Raw genomic sequence first — 23,357 nt, 5'->3', positions numbered from 1 at the left:
AACCAGGACATCTGAACAGAGTTTGTATTAGGGCTCTCCTAAATTTATGTATGTAATACGGTGTATCCTTGTTAGCCGTATCATTTTGGGTATTCTGTGACTGGGGTGGTTTTTTGGAGGTGCATATTTCTATAATGAGAACATAGTTTGTGCTCAAAAATGGAACCAAAAGTGGCATTCAGATATGTGAACTGGCCAAATACTCAACTTGTATGTTAAAAGTTTTTTTGACCATGAAAATCTGAAACTGAACATGCAAAAATGCTAAAGCCACTAAATGCACAGTTAGGAATTTGGACGGGTGACTTTAGATATGGACGTTTAAGAGGCAGTTTTGAAAATGTGGTCCTAACTACATTTGAGCATGGGCCTCCTACAAGGGCAGAGTTTTCCTCTTCTGCTCTTGTTTTATAGACGCATTTGCAAGAGGTTAATTTGTTGAGGGGAAGAGGTGGTATGCTACAGATTTTGAACCAGAAAGTCACAGAAGAAAAGTCCATTTTATCTGAGAGAGTTAAATCCTTTAAAGACAACCTGCCTTTCCCCCACAAAAAAAAACAAAACAACCCCCCCAATCCCCTACGCTCAATTTTTTTGGCCACATAAATGAGACAAATGTTGGCTTTACTCCAACATTTCAAGTTAGCTCATGCAGAACACTGCTGAAACAGACTGTAATATTAAAAGGGGATAAAATAAGAGGGGAAAAAACCCCAGTACAACTACTGCAAGTTCCCAACAGAAGGCCTCTATGCCTGCAAAAGATAAAACCCCAGAATATGTAGTTTTCTCCAGTCACCCATGAGCCTTTTAAACAAAAAATAATCCCGCGTCTCAGCTGGTGAATTCTTTTCTGATAAGGCAAGTAAATACATGTAATTATAAAGTTACCATTTTCAAAGAGGAGAGTAATCCTTTCTTTATCCACTGGTAAAACAGCTTGTAATTATTATACAGCTGAGAACAAAGATTTGTCCACAAAATCCTGCTAAATCAAGACAGATTTGACTGATTAAAACTTTATTCATCAAGACATTTGTAATACATTGCATGTGGGTCCTTAAAGCGCAGGCCACAAATCTGTTAGATTTATGGGAATAATCACAAAGCTTCTGTTGGGAAAACGTATGAAACAGAGTACAAAAAACCACCAGTGCCGATCTCTCTTCTTAGGAAATGTGAAAGAGGACCGGTAATGGTTTAAAATGCTCGGGGTGGCCTTTACTGCATTTATAATGTTCGTTATTAATTTAAAATCATTTTGGGCTCATATAAACCAGTGGAAGTTCAAAGAAGAGCTGCACAGATGATTAAGGGGCTGAAGGAATTGACTTCTGGAGGAGGATTTAAAAAATGAAGTCAGTCTAGCTCAGCTGAAGGATTAAGGAAGTAGAGGAAGGGGAGAGTTGTGCAATCGCTGTCTAAGCACAATGTCTGAAGGCTGCAATCATCATAGGGGCTTTGTTTGGTGGGTTTCAAGTAGTCAAACTAGGAAACAGAAGGGATTAAAGGCTGTGGTTGAGCGAAATATCATGCCAAGTAGAACTACGGTATTATATTGGGCACCCTCCCCTAAGGAAACAGCAGCAATTCCAACTTCCTGACACACTGGTCAACACACGAACATTACATAAATCTTAAAAACCAATAATGCACAGGAAGGGGAGGGCAGGGAACTGCTGTCCATCTGTCCTTAGCTCAAGAAAGGCCTGTGGACTGAGCAATGCATAGGACTCCTCGAGACGCAGGACCTAGACGCAACTGGGCTGAGTCTGACCTGCTCTTAAACGGTTCACTTTGGTAGCAGACAGAAGCTATATAAAAGAGTTTCACAGGTGTTTAGGAGAGTCCCTTCAATGCAGGAGCAACACAGTGCTCTGCATGGTGATGAGAGAGGGAGAAAGTCAGAGTACTCAGTGCTATGCTGGTTCTGGAGTATAGTGCCCCCGGCTGCTTTACGCTTACCCAAAGGGCTGATTTTGCCTTTGCAGTTTCCCCCAGTGTGGGCAGGGAAAAGGCAGTGAAAAGCATCTCAAGACACAGGATCACGGAACAGGTGAGTTACAAATTCCCTGAATCCCCAGCAGACAAGACGGGTTTTCTTTGTGCTCAGGATGGATTTTAAGGCAACGACCATCTGTGAAATACCTGCTTTCAAACGCTACAAAAATTCTTCCAAGGCAGCAACAGATCCTAAGTGAAGAAAACCGATGGTGCTCTCATATCAGACAGCCAAACTGATACCAAGACTTGAATGAAGAATAACAATCAGGCACTGAGGTTTCCTAGAACGGATCTTCTCCCAACTTACTCTCTGATTCACCAGTCCTAAATTACTTTGTTAGTTTGCTCTTCCTTAGGTGGCCGGACAAAGTTTTAGCATGTGGTGAAAGCCCAAGTGGCTTGATTTGACACTCTGCAATCCTGCCCCCAACTACTTGCTAGAATAGATGGTTTCTACAGACATTCCTGTTGCGTATGCACTGCTGGAAGATATTGATACTCTGGTGGAAAGCACAGCATAAGAAACTATACAATGGTATGCCACAGTCTGCAGTCTCCCTTATGTTACATGCACTTAGTTTGCAAGTCATAGTGGTGCAGGGAATGTGGAAATGTAGCTACATTGCTGGGACAAAAGAGCTCCATGGGGCTGACATGCCTCATTAAGAGGGAAGCCCTAGAAACCCTGTATCGTAGCACTTACATTTTGGGTGAGAGGAAGCTACTTCCTTTAATGAAAACAGATGGTGCTTTTTCACCACTGAACCATTTCACATTGTTGCTCGGTGCAAGGTGAAAGTGATGATGTCAGCTGGTTAGAAATGCACTGTCTGGCTCTTGGTGCACATTTTGGGGCACACCTCCATACCCAATCTGAATAGCCAGGGGAGGCTGAACGGAGGACTCTTTCCCCACAAAGATCCTGAGAGATGATGCACCTGCTCTGCCGTGCTGAGGCTGCAGCACCTCCTGCTACAGCTGGCTGACATTCCCAAGTTTATTTTTTGGGGTGGAAAATTTGTGAAGAAATATTTGTGAAATGCTTCCCTTCCCCATCTCCCTCCTTGCCTTTTTCTGGACCAGGAGTAACTTCAGCCACTCTGTGGTGGACAATGCCACTGGCCAGAGAAGGAATATATTTGTCACAGAGTCATGCAGAAGGTACAGCAAAGTGGCACCTTAGAGAACTAACCGGGCAGAATCATAGCACAGCAGGGCTGGAAGGGACCTCCGGATGTCACGTCTAGTCCAACCTCCTGTTCAAGGACTGACTATGATCCCTGCTGACTTCGTGCCCCTGGGGCAGGGGGCTGGACTTGATGATCTTCCGAGGTCCCTCCCAGCCCCAATGTCTATGAATCTATAAAGCATCCCAGTCAAGCGTCTGTCTAACTGGCTCTTAAAAGTGTTCATGGATGGATATTCCAAAGCCTCTCTAGGTTGCCTGCTCCGTGCTTAATCGCCCTCATGGGAAGAAAGTGCTTCCTAATATTGAACCCAAAATTGCCCTTGCTGAAATTTAAGACCATCACTCCTTGTCCTGTCCCATGCCCCCATACAGAAGTCTGCCTGAGTCTACTCCAGTCTCAGGCTGTTCTGTTTACAGGGGAATAAACCTCAAGTACAACTATACCAGGAGCTACTGGCAACTGCTGACTTAACTGAAGACACCCTCCATCATCATCTGTCTCCAAGCAGAATCCAGAAGGAATTCTCATATCCTGAAGGCCAAAGGCTCCTAACGTGGCAGACCAATTCCAGAGCTGGCCATCCCCTATCCCCAAAACTGCTTTGTCTCCCAAGCACTCAAATCCTGGCAGTCAGCACCAGCAGCTGCCACAGTGGCAAATAAAAAGAAGTAGCTTTAGAGTCTATACTAGACATTAAAATAGAAAAAACAATTTCATCAAACAGAATAAACTACAGATCATTGCAAAACACCCTAAAACTTGCTATAACATGGTATTAACGTTCATTTGTAGCACAGTTAAATGATTGAGGATGGCTACACCCTTGTAACGCCATATGGTTGGTACACAATATGAACCAGCCTGCACCGTAAATTTGTGAATTACCAAGCTCGGTAATATTCTTACAGGAAAGCTATTTGCATTCTTTGATCTATCAAAGAGACACAGGCAGAGAAGAATTTAGTAGGATGCTTAAAAGAGTAATCTTGCCTCTCATGTTTTTATATGTTGCTGTAACTGTGTTAAGGCAAATTAATGTTCTTGCTGACAAAAAAATATCACTGTAGCATGGATATTGATGTTACTTAGGGAAATGTCTTTAAAAACACTTGCTGCTAACTCTTTCCAAACGTGCTTCTCCACTGAGAAAGGTGATGGATATATGAATATTATGTTGATTTGAAAAAGGGCGTAGGAAACCAACACAGTTTTTCCTCACAATGCCAAAAAGAAAAGGCTTCTTCCTTCCATTCGTTTAGGAGGAAAGCTATGGCAGTGGACGCAGGACCCTTCCTTTTTTGACCCCCCCTTTTATTTTTAGGAAGGAAAGCAACCCTTTCTTTCCTACCACAAGCACCTAGAAATAGAGAAAAGCTTAGTGGCATTTTCCAAAGATCAGCTGATATGCATTTTTATGGGACCAAGTGCAGGAGCAACCAAAGCCACCTCTCTCTGAAACCAAAGGTGCTCTGGCTTGGGTGAGGCTTTAGGAAGGCTGCAGCCTTCATTCAAGAGTTTTGCCTGAATAAGGACTGGAGGATGAGACCATCAGTTTAACTTCAGGTCATGCTGTGGGTGAGGAGTGGGGTTTATTCCCAGTTCGTCTAAACTAGTTTGCGCATCCTTCCTATGAAGATGAGAGAGCAAAGCAGATAAAAGTGGGGCACCATTTAACTGAGAGCATACCATGGCCACAAACCTTTACTACTCACCTTCCAGTCTGACCACCAAAGGTACCTTCAGTTCCAGCTCTCTGCATGCTTTGGTAATGCCGTTGGCGATAACAGCACAGTTCACTATCCCACCAAAAATGTTGACGAGTATTGCTTCAACCTACAAAAAGAAAACCAGAAATAGTCACCTTTTGGGGTGCTACTTCCCAAACCAGTGGTACAAAGGCCAACACGGGGTACAAAAATTAATTTTATAATAGTTTACAAACCATGTACCAAAGTCAATATCATTCAGATATTTAAGTATCGTCATGGGATAGGAAATATTTTAAGAGACTACTTTCTGTGTGTGTGAATGAGTGAGTGACCATGCATGCACATGCATACGTGGCTGTAAAACTCTCAGGCAGTGCCTGTATCCTGCAGCAAACAATTCATCTGAATTTCCTGAGCAATGAAATTGAACATGTGGATTCTTAATGAAACAGTATGCACACATGCTCTATTAAACGTACCACAGACAGAAAAGTAATATACTTGTCCTGACTTGATAAATAGAGGTAAGAAAATCCTTTATAATTAACAAGGGAAGGTAGGTGATGAAGAGAATTCATTACAACAGATTAATTGATAACACCCACTGGAAACAGCTATTCATCAACTTCAGGAATTGAAATTCTTGCACCCAGTTCACAATTAAATTATCCTGCACAGCATAACCAGAACACATTTGGGGATAGTCCCTAGGCCCTTTCCCCCTTTTTAAAAATCTTAACATCCAAAGCCATCAGCACATACAAGTTTGCATTGTACACTGTAAAACTCAACTGTGCGCTGTGGGGGGAGGGGGAGAACCTATTAAAGTACATAACAATATATTAATAGCCATCTAAAATTATGCTTGTAATGAATAAATGTTAATTTGACAAGATTATCATTCCACATAATGTCATTTTGTGAAAACATTTGCCCTTCTTAATAGGCAATGGGTTTTTATACCTCATCACCCATTCATTCATTAGACGTGCCCTTCTCACCAGTATACTTCAAGTTCTACCAGTCACCCAGGGATGAGGTTTTCACCTTCCCAGCCTCACTGCTATTCATGATTCCTGTGGCCTGTCCTTGTGGTGTTGGAAGGAAGATGTAATCAAAAGCAAAGAGGTCTCATAATTGCAATCTGGTACTAAGGAGGGGAGACCGCATCCAGAAAGGCTGGGAGGAGACGAGAAGAGGCCATGGACAGATCCAGCATCCTGCTGTCTGCTGTTTCTCTTGGCAGTGTGGCTCAAACACAGGCACAACTCCACCCACAGCCACTTCGACTGCAAGCGGTGTTGAGTCAAGACAGGAGTTGGTGTGAAGGAAATCAGAATCCCTGAATTCTGCCCCAGGTCCATGCAAGCCTTGCTTATGCCATCATCAACGAAATTTCCTGCATTTGTGCATGTTCCTACCCCTACAGAACTGGGTTAAATGTTTCATTTGGCAAAACGTTATAATTAACTCCTGTGCCTTGCAATCTCATAGGAGTATCGTAGTACTTAGGGTCGGAAAGGACCTAAACAGATCATCAGGTCTGACCCCCCGCCCCAGGAAGGAACAGGTGCTGGGGTCATATCACCCCAGCCAAATATTTGTCCAGCCTCCTCTTGAAGACCCCCTCATATAGCGTGATCAAAGGTTTGACATTATTAACTTTTTTTGCCATCTGTCACATCCTTGAAACAGCAGCAGCAACAACAGTACTTCCCTTACTACCAGGATTTTTTTCAGCAGTATCTTTCAGTAGTATCACAAAAATATTGTTTATTATGCACATATGCTATATTTATAGTGCACAAGGCAACGCTAACCTTAGCATAATTTTAATGAGATTAAGATGGCAAATGGAACCAGCTCATTAATACCTCTCGTCACCTTCTGCTAATCTCAGCTCCACAGCCTTTCATCACACTGCCCTATACACCTGGACCAGCCTCCATCTGCCTATGCTTTAAACAGACCCCTTTTGCTCCCCTCAAATTTCCCATTAAAAAGCCACTTCTTTCACCTACCCTTCTATTATTGACCCACTAGGATACTATCTCCCCGTACCTCTTTCCTTATCTTATTATTGGCATAGGAGTCATCCAGTTTAGCTTTCCAAGAGCCTCTGGGCAGTCCCGTCTCCACGATGTGTTTTCTAAAGCACTAAGCCCATCTCTGATGTTATAAACCTAATAATTAATTCTGATAGCCTTCCTGAAAAATCCCAACATCAGAACACCTTCCTGAGAAGGCAGGTGCTATAATTCAATACATAAGGCAAGAATCACTGCATTTTTAAGTATGGTATGCACACAAGCAACTATGAGTTAGCCATGCAGTATTATATGCAGCTCCACATCGCATGCAGAATACACTAGATGTCATAAGGAAAAAACTGAACTTATGATGTCAGTATACATCCTTCACTCATCTCTTTTCCACATAGCTTAGATACAGGTGTCAACAATACTATTTAAATGGCACCTTTCCACTTGCTCATACTGTTCTTTCACAATCTTTTCTTTTAGAGCTCTTTCCAGGTGTTTGGATGATGTTTAGCATGCTTTACTTACTTCCGCTGGGTTTCTATTGTTCAAATCCTTCCCCTTGTAGAAACCCACAAAGGCAAAAAGCCTAGAAGTTCCTTCTCTCTCGTGCACCTACTTATAGACGTGTGCTTGTGTGTACACACAACCTTTGTGGTGAGAGGTGAAAAACAGAGCCTGTCAAGCTATAAGCATGTTAATCTTTCTGATAGAAAAATACTTATGCAAATATCTAGAAAGGGCTGTGACATTAGAAGGTATTGTAACTTTGCATTGTAACAGCAGAGCATGTGACAGATGCTTCTCTGTCTTCTCTAATGTATGTTCCTAATTTAGGAACGCTGCGCCAGGCATGTGACAGATCAACTTAAGCAAGTGTGTTTACATTATTAAAGATAAGGAAGAGGATTTTCTGCCCAATACAGATATTTTAATTCCCAATGCAGGCATTCTCATTTAAAGATCTGCTTTTCAGTTTTCAAGCTGAATTCTAATCAGGTCTTCTAATCCATTGGCAGCTAAAGGAGAAAAAAAGTATGTTGAAGGAAATTAGATGCAGCTTGGATAATTGATGTTTGTATGCCTGGCTTTAATAAAAATACTCTGTTAAATTAGAGAGGAGTCTAAAAGGATTCAATCAATAAGAAACTGAATCAGGTGGAGAATTCTATCTTGGATTTTATTGTAATCTTATAAATAAGCCAACAGATCAGTCCAAATGATGCAGGGATTTGCTTTAACTCTACTGGAATTTGTGAACGTTGTTTATACTCACTTCCCCAGCCTGACTAGATCGTGTATTTCTACACGATGGTCTTTTGAAGTAACTTGAGTATTTGGATACTGTACTAGGATGAAGGGATTTTAAAGATTTGATGTGCATGGAAACTGCAGTGGGGAAAAGAAACCACCCTTGCATAAGGGAAGAAGAGCATATTAACACACTTGGAACATAAAATGCATAGTAAGAGCCATGCAAACTGCCTGCAACGAAGAACAGTCACCTGGAAGAGCCTCTGAATAACTAACAGTTAATGTTTCCATACAAAATGACACCTTGTAAGATGATTCTGTATCTCAGTAACTTTGAATAGGGAAATCTAGATGAAAACATCTCCTCAGGTTAACTCTGTTTTTACACTGACAGTAGAGTTGCCGTCTCCACCAAGGATAGCTTTAACTTCTTTTCTGCCCTTCCAATGAAGTAAAAACAACTAACAGTAATGTGAAAACATCATTATCAGTGGTACAGACAATATGCAGTCCGTCTTTCCTAATCATTCATGTTGGAAAGCATCAGTGAAGGAAGATGAAAAGACTGTCAGCACTCAGGTGTTACAGGAAACAACTTAGCCTTTTGTCACTGCTGGGACGTGCAATAATGCCCCAAAACATCAGTATTACATGTTCGTATAATATTTTTTCATACGTACACAGACTTCTGGATATATACATACACACACACATATTTGTGTGTATATATATATCTACAGATATAGATATCTATCTATATAGATATTGATAGATATATCTATCTATATATACACACACACACACCTATAGATATATAGATAGATATATAACATTATACAGGCTGTATGCAATGTCAAATGTGTATTTAAAGAATGTAACTATGATATGCAGTTAATGCCTTCTTAGTTAAACTTTAAGGACAAAACATTCAAGAAGGCTACATATTTAAGACTTGAAAAAGAAAAAAAAAAAGAGTTCTACTATTTTAAATGCAATAATTGTACTATAGTTGCCGAGATCACTTAAAAAACCCAGTAGGGTATTACGTTTAAAATGACCAAGAGCATCCATGGCCAAAAAAAGTGACCACTCCTGTGGATCTGTTGCGTTACTCTCAGTCTGTGCAGCTATACAATATCAATTAGCCTGTTAGGGAACTTCCCACGTGTTTCTTCCTCTCTGTAAAGGACTGAGGCCTTCCCAAAATGTATCACAATATTCTGTCCTCATACACTTAAGAATTAATAGAAGGGGCATCCATAAAGCATTCCGCTTGCCTAAAACCCATTTATAAAATCTATAACCAGGCCGTCTAGCTGTCTACAGCTGCAGGATTCTAGTCTGCTGAGCACCTTCCGAATTCTTCACTAACAATATGAATATTGCATATGATGGCAAAGATGGAAGAGGGCAGAAAACTTGAACCTTGCAAGTTTCTATTTCTCTTCCCTTTTCATTTTTACTGAACTACAGTTAGAGTTGACTCAGACAATGATGCATGTTAGAGCCAGACATTTAATACAGGATAAAGCTCTGCTCCTGACAAACAGAAAACGAAGTATCAGGTGCAGATTTCGGGAGAAGAATGAACTACCTGACCAATACATGAAATGCACAGACAAAACAATACAACTAGAGAAGTAGCGAGGGAATACTTCCGATAGCTTGACAAAAAATATTAAGTTAAAATAAAGAGCTCTCTTGAATACAATGAATCTTACTAATGTAAGCAGTGAATAATTTTAAGCATCTCTTTATGAAGTGTGTGTGTACGTGCATGTGTGTGAGAGAAAAGTAATTCAAGAAGATAATTACTGCAATACTCAGATCCCTAAAATCAAAGCAGCTGCTAATATTCTTTGTGTGAAATACTTCTACTGAAGACAAATTAATGTTATCTAGGCATGTGACAGAAGGAACAACTAATCTCCTGTAATAGTTCCCCAGCTATTATGAACGTCAGATATCTGTCTGTCTGTCACACATACACACACAAACACCCGGACCCACAGTTGGCTATAAACAATATTCTAAAATTAACTGATATTGTTCTCTGACCTTGCTGTAACCTGTTGCTCCAAAGCTTGATCCACTTATTGTAGCTGAAGAGCAAATGTCAGGAAAACTATGTCAGCAGTCATTTGAAAGCTACATCGCTAAAGCCCTTGCTTACAGCTCGCTGTGCTTGAGATCTGACAGAATATCTTTACACTTCCAGGTACCTAAACGTATCGATCGACTCTTCCTCCTTCCATTGCAAAAGGGATGCAATGGTAGATGGAGTAAAACCTTGGAGGATTAGTAGAAGGGACGATCTTGCAGATGGGTCACTGTCAATAACCCAGCAGGGTCTTTCTGGTGTCTTCATCTTGGATTCTGTAACACTTTGCAATGGTGGCAACACCATGACTTTACTGTCAACATATTTTTGTTTCTTAGTATTCTGGCCTCTTTTAATGCAATTTTATCTTTGTGCTGAATTCTGTCAGATCCTTTATGATTAGGGACTGAAAGAAAGCAATTTTCATGGCTTGGTCACGGCCTGAAGAGGTGATTTTGTGGTCATTTCGTGGTAGCCCTGCCTCTCAGTGCTGATTGGTGGAAAAGTCCCGCCTCTTGGAACTGACTGGCGGAGAGGAGAGGTCCCATTCGTTCGTGCTGATCTAGCTGGGGCTGGTCCTGCTTGGAGCAGGGGGTTGGACCAGATGTGACCTCCTGAGGTCCCTACCAACCCTCATTTTCTATGACTCTATGATTGGTGAAGAGGCCCTAGAGGAAAGAGGGACAAGGGGGTGGCTGCCATCTTGACTGCTGGCTGTCCTATGCAGCCCTGCCTCTCAACACTGATTGGTGGAGAGGCACAACGGGGCCCCTGCCATCTTGGCAGCTACCCTTCATGCCACTCTGCCAGCCAGCACCTTCCCCTCCTGGGCAGGCTGCGAGACTGGGCTGCACTGGGGAGCCAGTGCCTTATTTTTATTAAGTTGGTTTTTTTGGTTGATTTCCTGGGAAGTTGCAGCCAGTGCCATTTTTCACAACGATTGCAGAGATTGCTGTTTTTCATGGTTTCTGCAAAAATAGCAAAACCGCGATTTAAGTAGGCCCCTACTTATGATGTCAGAGATACAGACACTGTAGAAGAGTGGAATTAGGCATCTGAAAGGACAGTGCCAGCAGCATCCAGCCAGATGCTTGTGTCATGCTAGGATCTCAAAGACTTTTACTAACTTGAGAGCATCAAGCCCCTGCAGTAGCATGTTAGGAGGAGAAATCAGAGGCCTACAAAAAGGCTTAATCCCTGGTCCGAACTAACCCAGGAAGGCCGTGTGTCAGGATCAGAGCCTAGATCTCTCATGCTTTTTTTTTAATCTTGTTCTACGCATGTCTGGATTGTCTGTGGTTGAGAGGCACAAAACCTGGGGAAGCTGAACTCAAAGGGAGCTGCTGAAACAATGGGAATGAGCAGATGAGCATCAGGAACGTATTCTCTGCCTACTGTATTCTAGATCCTTGCTGCAGTAAGCAACACATGGGACCTCTGAGATGCATGTTCAACAGTGTGTATGCATGTTTACAGCAAGAATTTTTCAAAGAGAAAGAGAGAAGGATCCCATAAAAGCAAAGTCAAGTTCTCAAGGATGCCACTTGGATTTGTGACAGTTTTTGGAGAATTTGGGACCAATAAACTAAAGAGTGGATGATGCACATCCGCCTACTTTTATTTTTTGTTTTTAATCTGACAGGTATAATATCGATAATCTTCCTTGAAGGAGTAATCCCAGGATATATAAAGCTATATTTAGTGAACCTGTTCTGCTCTGGACAGCCAGACTACTGCATTTGGATAAAGGAGTGACATGTACATGGAGACAGAGGGCAGTGCTCCCAGGAGCATCACAAAGATAGGAGCCTCACCCACAGACTGGTCTGCCCAAGTACAAAGACCACTATATCAGCAAAGAGTTGTGCTGCCCTTAGAATCGGCATAAAGGTCCATATGTTCATGTTATCGTCTCTTTCCTTTTAGTCTTAAAAAAATGGAAACCTGACAAAATCCCATGCAAATGGGACAGAGCTTCAAGTGAAACACTTCAGTGAGCTAAACAGGCTTTGAAATTTGCATTTCTAAAACCATGTGCTGAACACTTGGTTTTGGGTGTGTAAATAACCTTTGTGTTCAAGTCAGGCTGGGAGACGCAGGAGTAGCAAAATCTGCATATCAATTTAATTTGAATGACACAATGTACATTTGTGTTTGATTCTGCACACTCTTAGGGCCTGAATCCCTTGAATCTCACAAACACCAGCTGAAACTGTGGGTTGCTCAGTACTTGTGATTTGGGATGTACATTGAAAGGTAGAGGCCACTTTCCAGAATTTTGGCCCTGTATATGTATTTAGTCATTTTAGCTACAGCAAACCTTTGCCATAATTCGGGACCTACCCAAATCAAGATGGCAGATGGGCGATTTTGCAGGCCAATCACAGAGCTGGCCACCATTTTTACAGGCTTATTACGGCAGCCTCACTCCTCACTGCTGATCGGTCTAGAGGGCTGTCTTTCGTGCGACCCCACATTGTGCTGCTGGTTGGTGAAGAGAGTTGCCCTTCACATGGTCCTGCCCCTCACCACTGATTGGCAGGGAGAGGCAGTGCTGCACAAAAGGCAGCCTTCTCAGCCAATCAGCAATGGAAGGAGTAGCCACCACCTTGGCTGCTCCCATTTGTGCCAGTAGGCTAGGATGCCAGGCACAGAAGATCCTAGCTCCCACAAGGACCCAGCATTTTATTAAATTTAGTACATTTAGCATTTTTTTTTCCTGGTGATTCCATGCAAAATCATGAAATCGCAATTTGAGTAGGTCTCTAGCCATAATGGATCGTGAGACTACAGTTGACAAAACACCTACAGAGAACTGCTATAGTTTAGAGATGTGTGAAGTAAAATGTTCTTTGGAAGTACCCAGTTCTGTACAGGGTTGGAAAGCCTTTCTGTTGCCCCCTCCATCAGTGTTGGTGGAATAAGTATTAAACTTTTTGAAGGTAATATTACTAGCATTGCTACAACAGCTAATGCCTGTTGAGTACTTCTAACAAGGGAAACAGTAAATCTTCACCAAACCTATCTGAGAAAGTTCAGTGTCATTATTACCTCCACGGTGCAAACAGGAAACCTGGTAGAGAGGAGACATAATATTTGGTGCAAGGAATGAAGAGATGGAGCTTGGGGTACAAGCTCCTAGTATAAAAACACACCCATGCTGTTAAATTGCCTTGCTTTAAGGTGGTACAGTTACATTTGGAAATTTTAGGAGATCTCAAGCTGGCTTTCATTTGAATGGTTTTATCTATTGACATCTTAGAGGAAAACCAGTAATCATGAAAAATCAAAGGATATGGACACATGTACATTTGGAGCTGTTTCAAATGGCAAGTCGCTGACTGGTAGAATTCAGCAGCTGTTATGTTCTAAAAGGTATGTGCAGACAAGACGGGAAAATTCAAATGTAGCAAAGTTGTTTCAGCTTGAACATGAGAGACTGCACTACATAGAGAAGACAAAGGTGAGAGAAAGGAAGCACTGGAAAACTGAGATACAAAAGGCATAGGGACTTTCCCAAATAACTTGTAGCAGGCCTGGAATTGAAACCTAATCTCCTGAAGCCTACATCTAATGCCTCAATCACAAAACTATCTTTAAAAAAGCCCTGTTTAAATGGAAATTTACTTCTTTGCCAGCATTGGATAGGGCTTACAGATCACAACCTATGACTCAAGAGTTGTGTATGCCCTATGTGAATGGTGAAGCCAACTGAACCTTTGTATAACAATCAATGGTAAAACATAGATCTGTATTTTACTTTGGTTCTGCACATGGTACATTAACAACATATTGATGCAGATCTACAAATGTACTAATTGCACTAGATTTTTTGCAAAAACAAGTCGAAGCAAAGCACAAGCCAACAGTATAATGATAAAAATGCAAAGTAAAACAAGTCCTTTTTTTCCTGGTTAAGACCTGCAATTGGCACGTCATAAGCGGGGAGGAAGGTATTTAAAAAAAAACATTTTCTTTTCAAAATTAGACATATCTCCTATTACGGATTTTGGGTGATCCCTACCAAAAGGCATCTCTTTTTGTAGAACTTTTGGTAGAACTCTGAAAAAGTTAGCATTCTGTGGGGTAAAACGATGGATTGGACAACATTTTAAAATATTACAGCAGCATTAAAAATGAAGTGTCAATGAAGTTTTAGTGGTCTCTTGTACTATATTCAAAACTACTCCACTGGAACATAAATTATCTAAAATTAGAAAAATATAGGATGGATGGATGCATATGACATGGCTGCAGCAGGATTGCACACCAGTTTATTCATGATTTATAGAATTTACCCCAGAAGCGAGATAAGCCCATTATCTGCAATACTCAACTCTGTGTAATAAAAGGCTGAATCATACATTTATATATTTGCTCTATACCTATCTGCTTCCACTGATAGCTGGGATATGAACATTTATGAATGCCTTGAAAATTTGCTATTTTGACTGCAGCTTAAATGTAACTCGTCTTATCCAACACTGAAATCTTACTCAAACCCACTATATTTTTTTTTTATTAGATCACATCTGTAGTCCATTTACAAACAAAGATTAAACATACCATATCAGACTGGCATGACACATTTAAACAAATAACAACCTGAAAACAATTGCTCAAGATATCCACTAGAGGACAGTGCAATTCAATATGGAAAGGAAATATAAAAATCCCCTTGGAGAAAAGAACAGGGTTATTTCTTCTACTTAAAGCCAAGCCATATCATTTTACTTTACACAAATGATGTAGAATGTTATTTTGCTTCTTTGGAAAGGAACTTTCAAAGTCTGAAAGTGATAAATTTAAATAGGGTGAATCATCTAAGAAGGGAAACAGGAAAGCTGGCAGCCAGGTGAAGAAATATGAATTAAGGCACTTTTAAATGATTTCTACTATTGTAAAATGGATCAGGATTTTACATTCATTAAGCCTGCATAATTCTGCCTCATCAGGGGAAGAATTTTGGTGGAAACATAGGACACCACTCAGACTCCCCAGCCGGTCACGACTGACTGAATGGTACAGGAAGAAGCAGAATGTATTTTCTTGAAGGCTGGAGTTGGATGATTGGTCCACTCAAGTCAGGAATAAATAAGCCACTCAGCATCTCAATGATCTTGCCACCTTTAGAACTCTTCTTGAATGAACCACGATATGAGGATATCTGGACAAAATGTCTATGCCAGTGATTCCCAAACTTTTCCATAGCAAGACCACATTTATGGCCCCATTTATGCAACATGGCCCCTCACTCCCAACCCACAGCCTTCCACCCCTGCAACCCCAACTGCTGATGTTGCAAACCCATTTGGGGTCCTGACCCACAGTTTGGGAACTGCTGGCCTATTTCTTTGCTGGGGATCCTACTGGTTAAAGAGAAGGCTGACAAGCCACCATATGATTTAAGTAATGTAAGGCTGCATTAGATATTTTGGACTGCTTAGTAATTTCCAGAAGTGTAGGATTTCACAATTCCACAAGTCACATGCTTGCAAAGTCACTTGGCCAAGACTTTATTATCTAAGATGCAAGGATTTCTTAAGGTGATACCTTTTATGGACAAACTGCATAGTTAGGATAGAGTTAGACAATCATCAATATCCTGGATTTGAAAGCTTGTCTAACTTTATCTCAGTTACGCAGCGCTGGTCTAATAAGAGATATCGCCCTAAGAAATCCTTGCCTCTTCCAAGTTCTGGATGACCATGGCTACAATATCACTCTTAAATTATCAAGACTTCATGGCTCATTTGAATTTCATGCACTAAGCCAGTCCTCAAGACCATGCTCTCTATTCCTGCCTCCCTCCCACAGCTGGAGAACTAGAATAGTGTGCTTGCAGACTGGATGGTACATTGGGCTTCTACAGTCCTGGCATTTAATGCTGACATTGCTCCTCTGCTACTAAATGTCCAGACCAGTGAAGAGGCTGTATGAAATGGCTCTACGTACTAGATTGAACTGGTGTGCAGGGTTGGGATGATACATGGGATCAGACTGTCAAGTTAAAATTGATGTTGTTTTCATATAACCACTCATAATCATTCTATTGTCATATCATTTAGCTTTTTAACTAACTTGCATTTATTCTATTTTTATATTACTTATGCGTTTGTAGAACTTAGCCTAAGCTAAACTCCATTTTATTTTGTTCTGCTTAGCCTATGTATAACGCCACTCTTATTTTTCTTTTTCAGTTTGAATGTGGTATGCATGTGATAGGATAGTTCATAGTTCAACAGCCAAAGGCTGCAGTAACCTCCTGTTTTGACAAGGCTGAAGATTGCAGTAACCTCCTGTTTCAATGGCTGAAGACTGCAAAACCCAGAGCAAGAAAAATCCACCCAAAAAACCAACAAGGATGTTTAATCATCTCAACACAGCATAAAAAGAGAAAAACAACTTCATAGCTCAAAAAGACCCTGACATAGTAAGGACCATAGACATGCATGAGAGACAGCTACTATAAATGGTGGGCGAGAATAAAGAAGGTTTGAGTCTGTTCTGCACAACAACAACAGAGCATCAGAACGCGTTTGACAGAAGCCCAGCTCCCCTCTCGTGCTCAGTTTAGCTGGCCACTAAGCTGACTTGAGCAACTAAGGACTGGTAACATTTTAATATCTGCAGAACTGTGTGTGTGTGTGTGTGAGAATGTGTATCTGGTGTTTGAGTGTTTTTATGTGCTCGATAAACATGGCGTATTGCCTTGTCCCCTGATAAAAATACTGCTTGTTTTTAATACACTGCATGCCTAGTGCATACAACAAGTCCACATACAAACCCCACATGCTGCTGTTGTATGCTGCACAACAGCACTGGTTTGGAATATCTTCTTGATGGAATTTTCCTTTATTTCCACTGTGGCCATAACCAAGTATGAGATTCAGGAATTAGCTGGCTGTGTGTCTATGTCCCACAGTGTCTCTAGACCAGGGTCAGCCAATTATTTGGGCAGAGGACTGCTTACTGAGTTTTGGGAAGCCATTGAGGGCCCCATGACAGGCAGCTGGGGCAGATAAATATTAATTTTCTCAATTGTTTAGGGACCCCACAGACTGGACAGAATGGCCTGGCGGGCCACGTCTGGCCTGCTGGCTGCATTTTGCCTACTGCTGCTGTAGACAAACCAACCCAGGACTGCTTGACTCTTGGTCACAGGCTCCATATTGATAACAGCTCAAGGAAACTTTTCTTCTACACAGCCAACTGCCTATGCTTCTGGAACAGGAACTGAAATTTATGCTCACTGGACTATAAAGTTCTTAAATGCTGCTGGATGGGCAGCAGAGTGACAATGGCAAATCTCTAATACAACATCTGCTTCTCAGCGAGCAACCTCTCACAAAGATAGAACTTCAGACGCTTTTACTTATTTACAAGATGCCCCTTGTTAAGTCCTGGCAGATTGGTTACAACACTGATGTTATCATTAGTCCTTGATGCCACTTTTACTGACAGAAAACTCTCTAGTAGAAAACCTAAATTACACAAAGGGCCGATTAGAACACAGGATGGGAGGAAAAAAGTGCAGAGACTACAGATTGCTTCTTGGAAAAGTATCTGATCTGGGATGCTGCTTCTTTGTAATGCTCTGAGGATGAACTGCACTGAACGTTTCATGTAATGACTGCACACCTGAAATCAGCATGTGGCAGAAGAAGCTTCCTAGTGAGAGCCTCTGCAATATGACTGGGGGAAAGAAAATACTTCATAATCTAATTTGTCTCATTCATACCATTTACAAAGGACCTACGGTTTTGGTATGGAAGCACAAACTTTCAGTCTGGAAACCCAAGAGCCAATCAGCCAATATAACAGTTAGGGATTAGATCTTGCCCACTCTTAAGGTATGATCTACCTGTGTCTGTATGATCCTGTAATGGTCACAGTTTAGCTGAACAAAATAGGGTTAAAATTGCAATGGTTTTGCTACAGACATGTGCAGATGTAAGAGTTAGATATAAAGTGCTTAAATCAGAAGCATGTGGTAGATATAATTGTTTCATCTGTCAATATCCTAGGAATAATCCATGGGTTTAGGCAGTAAGAAATGCGCACGTGCGTGCACACACACACAACCCTCCCATCAAGCAACTGCAGGCCAGGCATTCAAGGTCCGAAGTAATATGTATTCTTTGGTTGTTTAAAACTACTATTCGACATAAGTGCATACACCAAAATCTCCCCTCCTGAGAAAATTTACACAGTATTGTATTTTGATTGCAAGCAGGTCTTTCACAGCTGTCAAAAGTTTCACGTTAAAATTAATTTGCTATCACACTGCACTTTGCCACTGCACCTTGAGCTTCATTCCTTTATGCAATTGTACTATGCCCTGTATTGGGCATTTTTAATATATCTGAAGCTCAAATAAATTGTTTGTTTTGTTAAACAATAGTCCGTTATATAAAAAAAAAGAGAGAAAATAAGGAAAGGATTCATTATTTAAGTATCATGGAACAAAAGGCAGAGAACCGCCTCACTCTTTCTGCAATATGCTGTGATCAGGAGTTCATTTCTTTACAATTTCATCATGCTTTATGTCGTGTTATAAGGTTAAGGGCTGAGTGACTTTAACCACTTGAAAAGTGTAATAATATTCTAAAGAGACAGTGCCTGAAGTATCTTAATGCTGTGATAAAATAGAACCAGTGGAGGGTACACTCCGTACAGTATAAAGATAGTCAATCAGATGAATTTTACAAGTTAATGAGCTTTACTAAATGCATGTATTCTTGTACATTAATAAAATTTAGCAAATTTACCAAAAATACACAGCCATATGCTTGGGTCATATACCCAAGTTTATGGTTTCACTGAAAAACTAGAAGTACCATCCATGAATTGGGAAAACCAAGTCAAATCTGGAGATGTATTCCAAATACCCAAGTAAAAATAGGGATTGGTAATTCCTCCCCTCTCCCTGCACTTTGCTCAGCACAGGGAGAGAATGGGAACTCCTGGTCTGTGCTACTCACAGGGAAAGGGCATCCTGTGCACCTGACTCTATCCTTTGGGGATTATTCCCCCCCACCTCCATCCAGCGTAGGGTAAGGGAATCCTCCACCTGCAGAGAGTTTTCTTCTACTTTGTCCAGGGTCATGGAAGAGACAGGGGAGGGTAGGGGAATCCCCCTACCACCTCAGAAGGGTGTGTTTGACAGCCAAAGGCTATGTTCACAGCCGGGACTGCTGTTCCAGATAGGTGGCTGGTGAGCTGAGGGAGGAACCAGTGTACCTTGGGATGCTGAAGGACCCAGCAAAGACATATCATCCTATGTGTGACATGCCACATGTTCAAATTAAAGCTGATAGACACCAGCTAAAAAAGTGTTCCACATTTTCCAAGGAACACCTTTGCAACTGGTTGGCCATTTTTATTCCGCAATACTGTATTTACTTGAATACAAGACAACCCTGAATATAAGATGACCCCCAATAATTAAATCCTATAAATGGAAAAATTATATGTTTGTTATAATTTTCCAGGTACAGAATCTAATTATTGGAGGTTTGCCTTGAATTTGTCCCCCTCCCACTGCTACAGCAGAGAAAATAAATAAGGGCTCAGGTAGCCCCCTCGTTTCCACCCCCACAACTTCTTCCCCCTGAAGCCTCTTCTCTTCCCTCACTTACTCTCAGACCCTGCTCTCCCTGAGCACGTGGAAATGAGAGGCAAATTTGAAAACAATGCTTTGAAATAAACATACCTATAGTAGTTTAGTTAATCCAGAATTTCTGAGTTTCACCTATTTTTGAAACTGCTGAAAGCTTTAGTACAGGTTCTCCATAAACACACCTTTAAGCAACAACTTTGTACCTACTTACATATATTACAAACTATGCATGATATTAGTCCAAAGCCAGCAGCCTCACGATTTACCATGTAGTTCATTGGGCTGGGCCCCAGCACAGTCAACAGTGTTTCAAGCCATGGTGACCCCACAGCTCAGCACTGCTCAGTATGTGTGTGTATTCCAGGTACCCTTCCCAAAGGATCCATGCGCTAATTAGACCCCCACTCATGACTGGAACTGAATGTTCTTGTCACAGATCCTAGGATTCTCTAAAAAATTATGTGCAGGTGAGGTTCAGGGCAAACTGGTCCAGCTCTATCTCATGGAAGGTGGGGTTACACTAACCGTATGCAATGGGCTGAGAGAAGGGGGAACAAAGGGATTCTGGGTGAACTGTTTGGGGCTCTGTTTGGTGCCTGGTTTGGTGATGTTTGCCAGACATTTAAGGCTGGTGAAGAAAAAGGAATCATTGGAAATGGGAAAGAAAGACACAGCTCAGCTGTGGGAGTGAAGAGAAAATAAAAATGAATTCAATATAGTGGCTCACCATGACTTGAAAAAGAGTCAGTGCTGAGGCAGACTGACCACAATGGGCACAACCAAATATCTTATTCAGATAAGCTGCACATCCTTGTGGTAGGTTCCCATTAGCTTCCTTGTATAATTATGAAAGACCAGGAGCTTTTTCCCCTATGCTGATTGCAGAAAAAATCCTTGTCTTATATTCAAGTAACTAGGGTACTTTGCATGTGTAGCCTGTCTAAATTTATAAGCCTGTGAAAATGATTCCCACCTCAAACACTGCAGTCATTTTTCATGGGCTGATGCAGGGTTCTAGACCTGTGGCCAAATCCCAGGACTCTAAACTCACTGGCAAATATTAAGCATTAAAAAAATTACAAGTTCAGCCACAGAAATATTAGAGATTGCCTAAACGATCATCTGATTAAGAAAAATATCAACATTTGGGTTAGTTTTATTTTCCTTCTAGCTTTTTAAATCTTCAGGACAGATTCAGTCCAGGCATCAAGGTTTTCTTGGCTCCACAAAGGCTAGAAACTCAATGTATTTTAAATGAAACCTGAAATTCCCCTACAGTCACAGGTTTTCAGGAGCTGGAGCCTTAAGACAGACCCCATGTATTGTCAGCTACATGATAAAAATCACAAAACTTGGTAACACTGAGGACATTTACTTTCTACTTTCTTATTTGTTGGGCTCCACATTTTCCTTTGGGTGAAGGACTGGTCCAAGTACTGTGCTTTCAAATTCTATGGCAAGGGAATAACTATAAGGGAGATGAGGGGGCTACCTGAGCCCTTATTTATTTTCTCTGCTGTAGCAGTGGGAGGGGGACAAATTCAAGGCAAACCTCCAATAATTAGATTCTGTACCTGGAAAAGGCCAACTCTTACCACAAATGATCTTCATTCTATATTTGATTACATACCTTGGATAAGTAAATATTGAGTTTATCTACAGCGTGTAGATACTGTATGCTGCTATCTCCCACAAGAATGAACAGATGAGGAATGGTTATTCATCAGATACAAACAGACTTGGGAGATTAATACTGCGTCACCTGAGAAACATCTTTGACAAGTATTCCCTGTGCACTGGAGAAGGTAAAGATACAGAAGCTCATATCTAGGTCACACTATTTTTTATTTATAGGGGGAAACTTTTGAAAAAGAATTCTAAATTGGAGAAGCTTTAATTAAAGTCTTAAAATGCATTGTCATGGGTACTGAATCACATATGCTTTGTTAAACATCTAAAACCTGCAAATAATTAAAATTTCTTTTTTATAGTAACATTGTAGTCATCAAAAACCCAAATTACTGTGCTCATTAGGTTTTGAATTACTGCTATCAGCTAACTCTTACACATTAGCAATATGTATGCTTAGTGATATTTTACCAAAAAGTCCATAAAATACTGCCCCAAAATACATAAGTGACACTGTAGTCCTATGTCCCTGTTATTCACTATCATGATGCCTTTGTGCAAGCATTACCATCCTAGCAATACTGTCCAAACAGAAGGCTGTCCCTGTCTAGTGATCTGGGCCACAGACTTGTAACCCCAGGCTCTGTGTTTACATGTGACATATTCCTTGCTTTCCCTGGAACTGGGCATGAACAGCTAAATGCACCTATAATTCATGCTGGACCTATCCCTATGATTTCTGTGCAACTGCGAAGGAATTTTAGGGTTAACCAGTGCTCTGGCTTCTGTGGCAACACTTTGAACTACAAGTGCTCCTCACCCCTCCCCAAATCCACAGAGCAGCCATCTGTACCATCGGGTGCAGCAGAGATGAGAGCAGGTCCCACAAGGATGTAGGAGTGGGTACAGCTTTCAGACTGCCCTTCCAATGTGCCAGCTCTTCTAGCCAGGCATGGACAGATGCTAGGCATAGGCCACTTTGACGCTGGGGACTTCAGAAGCAGAATGTGGTATGAACATGTTTCTCAGTGTCCTACAGGGACTGGTACCAAGCCACAAGCTGGCTCTGAGTGAAAATTTTTTGTCCCAACATACATCTTTTGGGGTGGCCAGTCTTTCTAGCCACGTACATTTAATATGCTCCACTGTGAACAGAGTATCTGAAAGGTGAATGATCATTTTTATCTCTGGGAAGGTTACAGGAAAGTAAGTTTAATTTTTTTTAAATTGAATAACTGACAGATTAAAAATTAATGATTGGTAATAATATTCACATGAGAGTGCTAAGCTTAAGGATCATGCTATTGTGTGACTGATGATTCACAGGCTTAACAAAGGAGCTTTTGGAGGCTTTCTGAATTTCTTGCCATTTGCAAATCATCATCAAATTTGGTTTAGCAGTCTTTTAAAGACAGACACTAAGATAAAGATACTTCCCCAGCTTTTCAGCTGCCAAAAGTCAGAATGAAGCAGGTTTAGACCAACAGAAGATCTTGCCCACTGCTTTTTATTTGTTTGGAATCCCTTCCTCTACAATGTCTGCATTTTTGTTTCTGGGAAAGATTCATTTTTCTTAAGAAGATAAATACACAATGTGATTTATCAACTATTCCTCATGAACTTGTCAAAGCAACTTGGAATAAAAACCAAAAGTTCAGTGCTTTAGCTGCAGTCCAAAAGTGATATGATCAGCAAATTTGAACTGGGAAAGAAGTTATGATGCTAGATTAAGAAACAGAGGGAGTGAACGAGCATAAAACAATCATAGATAAGTCAGCATAAAGGAACATTACAGTAATCAAGGTTGAG

General features: G+C 41.0%; 1 protein-coding gene across 1 annotated transcript in view; it reads right to left on the bottom strand.

The window, feature by feature from the left end:
• SUCLG2 (succinate-CoA ligase GDP-forming beta subunit) overlaps positions 1–23,357 on the bottom strand; it is a 158,445-nt gene that overhangs the window by 12,844 nt on the left and 122,244 nt on the right. Inside the window, exon 9 of the mRNA XM_019504793.1 lies at positions 4,907–5,027. Coding sequence (XP_019360338.1) covers positions 4,907–5,027 — 121 coding nt within the window. The remainder of the gene's footprint in view (positions 1–4,906; positions 5,028–23,357) is intronic.

This window comes from Gavialis gangeticus, unplaced genomic scaffold (assembly GCF_001723915.1).
Source record: "Gavialis gangeticus isolate Ggan-Ray unplaced genomic scaffold, GavGan_comp1, whole genome shotgun sequence".
NCBI classification, from domain to species: Eukaryota; Metazoa; Chordata; order Crocodylia; family Gavialidae; genus Gavialis; species Gavialis gangeticus.
Note: the sequence above shows the minus strand (reverse complement) of the source record. Positions and strands in the feature narration are given on the sequence as shown.